The 5,580-nt window shown below is 35.6% G+C and overlaps 1 protein-coding gene across 2 annotated transcripts; it reads left to right on the top strand.

Moving 5' to 3' along the window:
• The first annotated feature begins 645 nt into the window (after positions 1-645).
• LOC114315929 (pentatricopeptide repeat-containing protein At1g56690, mitochondrial) lies at positions 646-4,314 on the top strand. 2 transcript variants are annotated; one of them, XM_028262569.2, is made up of 2 exons: positions 646-3,657; positions 3,990-4,314. In XM_028262569.2, exon 1 carries the CDS (start codon positions 828-830, stop codon positions 2,937-2,939), a length of 2,112 nt encoding a protein of 703 aa, XP_028118370.2. In that variant the 5' UTR covers positions 646-827; the 3' UTR covers positions 2,940-3,657; positions 3,990-4,314. The 2 variants fall into 2 exon arrangements, with proteins under 2 accessions (XP_028118370.2, XP_082770940.1); XM_082914814.1 differs by having other exon boundaries at positions 649-3,657; positions 4,138-4,314.
• The last annotated feature ends 1,266 nt before the right edge of the window (positions 4,315-5,580 follow it).

The following is a 5,580-nucleotide window of genomic DNA, read 5'->3' as shown; positions in this document are numbered from 1 at the left end:
TTAAAAACACAAACCAAAAAAACATGTTTGTCCATGTCTAAAATATTTATCAATGGGATCATACACATTATAATTGAAAAAAATTGATTGAAAAAAATTAATTAAAAAAAAATAGTAATTAAAAAAAAATTTGTTAGCCAAAATTTTAAATTTCTGTTTAAAAATCAACGTAAACTCATTTTTAAGTTTACAATTTTTTCTCAAATTTATAAACTGAGATAATCATTTATAAACTAAAAAAATTATCAAAAAAGTTTTTATGATAATTTTATAAATTTTTATAAATATAAACTGAAAATTAAAAACGAAATAATTACCAAACAGACTCTTTGTAAACATTAATTGATGTGTAATTTCTCATATTATTTTCCTGGGTTACTACTTAGATTAATAATTTTTTTTATAGAACTTAGAGTTAGTTTAGAAATTGATTATTTTAATTGTTTTTTTAAACTTTTTATAAATATATGCGTAAATTTTTTTTTTTTAAAATATAATAAAACAAGTAAGTCAAACTAATTATTTAATGAAATGATTAATTAAATTAAATTAAATTAAATTAAATTAAAATGTAAAGATTAAATTATTTAATTTCAAATAATAAAAATTAAAATAAAATGTAAGTCAAACTAATAAATGTGCAATTTACCCAAAAAAAATTTTAAAAAAAAGAAAAAATGAAGATTGTCATTTCACCCTTGTATACTAACAATTTTCCCACTAAATTTGATTGATCGGTGTCTCATAAACAAGTAGGCAAGCTATCCTTGAAAATCCGAGAAATTCGTCACCTTGTTCATCCGGGCGGTTTAGTTTCTTGTGAACCAATGCAGTTTCTGTTAATCCGAAATCGAACCTACTGTTCAAGTGTTCCCATTTCTGCCACTTCTCAGATTTCTTGGTACGCTCGTCTTGGCCAAATCGAGAATGCTCGAAGAGTGTTCGACCAAATTCCCCACAAGGGTCTTGTTTCTTGGAACTCTATAATTGCTGGCTACTTTCAAAACAACCAACCCACTCAAGCTCGGCGCCTGTTTGATAAAATGCCTGAACGAAACACTGTTTCTTGGAATGGGTTAATTTCTGGGTATGTTAAGAACAGAATGGTAAAGGAAGCTCGACAAGTGTTTGATACAATGCCTGAAAGAAATGTTGTTTCTTGGACTGCCATGGTTAGAGGGTATGTAGAGGATGGGTTGATTTCAGAAGCTGAGTCTCTTTTTTGGCAAATGCCGGAGAAGAATGTTATATCGTGGACAGTGATGTTGGGTGGCCTAATTCAGGACCGTCGGATTGATGAGGCTCGCCGGCTTTTTGATATGATGCCAATGAAGGATGTAGTTACTAGGACAAATATGATATCTGGGTATTGTCAGGAAGGTCGTTTGGATGAAGCCCGTGAGCTTTTTGATGAGATGCCGCGCAGGAATGTGATTGCTTGGACTACTATGCTTTCGGGTTATGTCCAGAACCAACAGGTGGACATTGCTAGGAAGCTTTTTGAGGTGATGCCAGAGAAGAATGAGGTCACGTGGACAGCAATGCTTATGGGTTACACTCACTGCGGACGGATTGAAGAAGCCTCGGAGCTTTTTGATGCGATGCCCATTGAGTCAGTTGTTGCTTGCAATGCAATGATTCTAGGACTTGGCCATAATGGGGAGGTTGTTAAAGCAAGGAAAGTATTTGATCAAATGAGGGAGAAGGACGATGGGACGTGGAGTGCAATGATAAAGGTTTATGAACGTAAAGGGTTTGAATTGGAAGCACTTGATTTGTTTGCTCTGATGCAAAGACAAGGAATTCCATCCAATTTTCCTTCTTTGATCAGTATTCTGTCTGTTTGTGCTAGCCTGGCAAGTCTTGATCATGGTAGACAGGTGCATGCCAAGTTGTTGAGATCTTACTTTGATTCTGATGTATATGTTTCCTCAGTGTTAATCACAATGTATATCAAATGTGGTGATCTTGTTAAGGCAAAATGGGTGTTTGATAGGTTTTCTCCTAAGGATATTGTTATGTGGAATTCTATAATTACAGGGTTTGCACAACATGGTTTGGGTGAGGAAGCTTTACAAGTATTCCATGAAATGTGCTCTTCAGGCATTGCAGCAGATGATGTTACTTTTGTTGGAGTTCTCTCAGCTTGTAGCTATACAGGAAAGGTTGAAGAAGGGCTTGAAATTTTTGAGTCCATGAAAACCAAGTATCTAGTGGACCCAAGAACCGAACATTATGCTTGCATGGTTGATCTGCTAGGTCGAGCTGGTCGTTTGAGTGAGGTTATGAATTTAATTGAAAAGATGCCAGTTGAACCAGATGCTATTATTTGGGGTTCCTTAATGGGTGCTTGTAGGACACACATGAACTTGGATTTGGCTGAAGTTGCAGCAAAAAAACTTTTACAACTCGAGCCCAAAAATTCCGGGCCGTATATTTTGCTATCAAACATATATGCATCAAGAGGTAGATGGGCTGATGTTGAAGAGCTGAGGAAAAACATGAGGTCAAGGAAGGTGAGCAAGTCACCCGGTTGTAGCTGGATTGAGGTGGAGAAGAAAGTCCATATGTTTACTGGAGGAGAAAACATGCCTCATCCTGAGCATTCAATGATCATGAGGATGTTAGAAAAACTAGGTGGGCTGTTAAGAGAAGCTGGGTATTCTCCTGATGGTAGCTTTGTGCTTCATGATGTAGACGAAGAAGAGAAGGTGCATAGCTTGGGACATCATAGTGAGAAACTCGCAGTAGCATATGGACTTTTGAAGGTGCCTGAAGGAATGCCTATTCGTGTAATGAAGAACCTTCGAGTTTGTGGAGACTGCCATTCTGCAATTAAATTAATAGCAAAGGTCACAGGGCGAGAGATCATATTGAGGGATGCCAATAGATTCCATCACTTTAAGGATGGGTTATGTTCATGCAAGGACTATTGGTGATTTCAGTTTATGGTCTTGGTGTAATGGACATGCATATGACACCAGTTAGCAAGTGGTAAATCTATTGTTCAAGAGGCCCATGATCATATTATCTGCTCTGGACTGGACTGTTCTTACCTGGAAGGAAGATGCGACAAATTGAGTTTGAACCATCTTTTCAACCATTTTGATTTACCATTCAATCAAATGGTGTGTGGAATACATGGTGCGAAGTTGCACTTCCTATTTAGTGCAACATTTGTTCAGGTAATTGAAAACTCGTGTGTGCCTACTTGAGCAATGAGAAGCCTTCAGGATTGTGGGGACTGCCATGCTGCTATGAAATTAATAACAGAAGTCAGAGGGAGGAAGATTATTTTTGAGGGCGCAGAAGTGCAGATATATGCCATCATTTTAAGGGTCGGGTGTGGTCTTACAGGGACTATTGGTGATTGCACAGTGACTAATCTTGAACAGTTTGACAAAATAATAAAAAGGACATATTAATGTTGTTATGTAAAAAATTGACATGTTCAAAGGATCATCTGCTCCAAACAGATCTTTTGTGTGAGGCGAACAAGGGTGAGATGAAGATTGGGAAAAAGACAGATGATCTTCGTCGATCCCCGATTATAAGTTCTCGTTGACCACCGAACAAGAAAAATTTCAATTATTTCAACTACATTGAATGATCTTTCGAATTGGTCAAGACTATCCAGTTTATAGCTGCCTCTCTATGGTACTAGTTGTTACTTAATTGAATTTGCTTCATTACATTATATAGGCTCACGATTCGACTTAAACAATAGCTTCTGGACATAGAGGTTCATCTCATATGCTAGAAGGACACCAGAACTTTTTATAGCCAAAAAGAAAAGAATGTACGTTGTGTTTACTTGTCTTTTGGCTGCATAGAACTCCCTTGAGTGGACCTTAGATCTATCCTCAACCTAACACCATAGACCAAGAACTTTTTTGTTGTTTCCTTCTCATCAAATACACAACTTTCCATTGTGTTACTTCTTTCTTAGGCTGCTAAAATCTGTGCCAACATGTTTTGTTCTTTTTCAGGTGATATAACAAACTGTATTTGAATATGCAATTATAAAGAGTTGATCATAATAGTTGGCATGCAAATTTTTGAAGCTTGAAGTTCATACAAACTAAGGTAACCTTTATGTGTGACTTTATTAATCCTTCATCATGTTTAATTTTGCAGCTATTGCTGTAACCAAACTGAATTTGTGATTGGGTTTTAAAGACTGAAATCTCTCTCCTATCAACTAAGGCTCTTTTTTTTTTTTTTTTTGGAAAGGAGGCAATTTTGTATTTATCATTTGTTACAATTCTAATTTGGATGCTATTTGATGAAACAATTGAATTCTGTTTCTGTCTGGTTCATTGGTTTAATTCCTTCCAAGAAATCCTCTCTTCCCTCCTTGACCCAGTTTTATTGTTCTTGTAAGGATGGCAACATAGCTTGTTGATTGAATGGTTAAGAACTTAAATATTATTCACTATTTGATGTATTTATTACGGTTTACATGTTTGTGCTTTTTTAATTTTCTTCAGTATAGATAGATTGAATGAGCATGCATTCTTGTTATCATATATAACTTTTCTGTACATAATGTTGTGGTACAATTTTCACCTTTTATGTAAAAATATGGCAGATAAGGCTACTTATTTTAATTAAAGAGAATCAGAAAGTAAAGTAGAAAATTGCTCTGAATTTATTCTTAATTTTTCAACAAGTAAAAGAGTTGGCTGAGATCAGATTGGGTTTGAATCTGAGTTAGAATATAGGTATAAAAAAATTTCCAGAAGTAAAAACATTATTACCTAACAAATCCCTTTATAATTCTGTCTCCTATTCAACTTTTTTGTTGATGGTTAGAGGCATCTCATACCTAACCGCTTTGGACATGAGTTAACGACATACACAAACCTAGTAAACTAATGCTATTGGTGTTGGATTCACAGGAAACATTGCTTCACCCATAAATTGTTAGGTTGTACTTAAATATTTAGGTGGTGTAAAGAGTTCTGTATCCCATTTTTCAACAATTGGTACCATGGAAGGAACCAAGTTCATTTTCATTAAGATGCAGGAAACATTCAAGCATACAGTTTTTCAATGCCTGTTCTTCAAAAATTCTTGACAAACATCATTGAAGAAAGGCAGGACCACACTGAAACAGATTTCCTTGCAGAACCATGTTCCAAAATTACATCCAAATTTGACATTTTGTTACTACATTCATTAATTGCTTCACTAAGCTTGTCCTTTACCTCAGATTACTGTTTGATTTCTTTAGGCATTACAAGGTAAGATTGAGATCTAACCCATTCCCTTCGTCTTCCTTCTTCCCTTCTTCTTCCTGCATGCCCTTTGTCGAAGAGTTTAAGTTGACTATTGCATGGCCTAACACATCTGTTTGAAGTAGGCATTTTTCCTTTTTAAAGCCTTGTTCCAAAAAATCCTCCCATTCAAATGAAGGAACCCAAACAGCTTCTTGGCCTTTGGCCTTCTTCAGCGAACAACTTGCCTCCTTCAATTCATGCAAACCGTTTGTGCTTTTGTGCGCATCCTGGAACCTTTTGATTATCGCAAAGAATTTTTCGATCTTTTCTTCATCGTCTATTTCTTGATTCTCTTCTT

Source organism: Camellia sinensis, chromosome 2 (assembly GCF_055761805.1).
Source record: "Camellia sinensis isolate YWXY chromosome 2, ASM5576180v1, whole genome shotgun sequence".
Taxonomy (NCBI): domain Eukaryota; kingdom Viridiplantae; phylum Streptophyta; class Magnoliopsida; order Ericales; family Theaceae; genus Camellia; species Camellia sinensis.
The sequence above is the reverse complement of the archived record's forward strand: the minus strand, read 5'-3'. Positions and strand labels throughout refer to the sequence as shown.

Bases quoted from the DNA above. Each gene is read 5' to 3' on its own strand.
- LOC114315929 (XM_028262569.2), top strand. From the start codon at position 828: ATGCAGTTTCTGTTAATCCGAAATCGAACCTACTGTTCAAGTGTTCCC.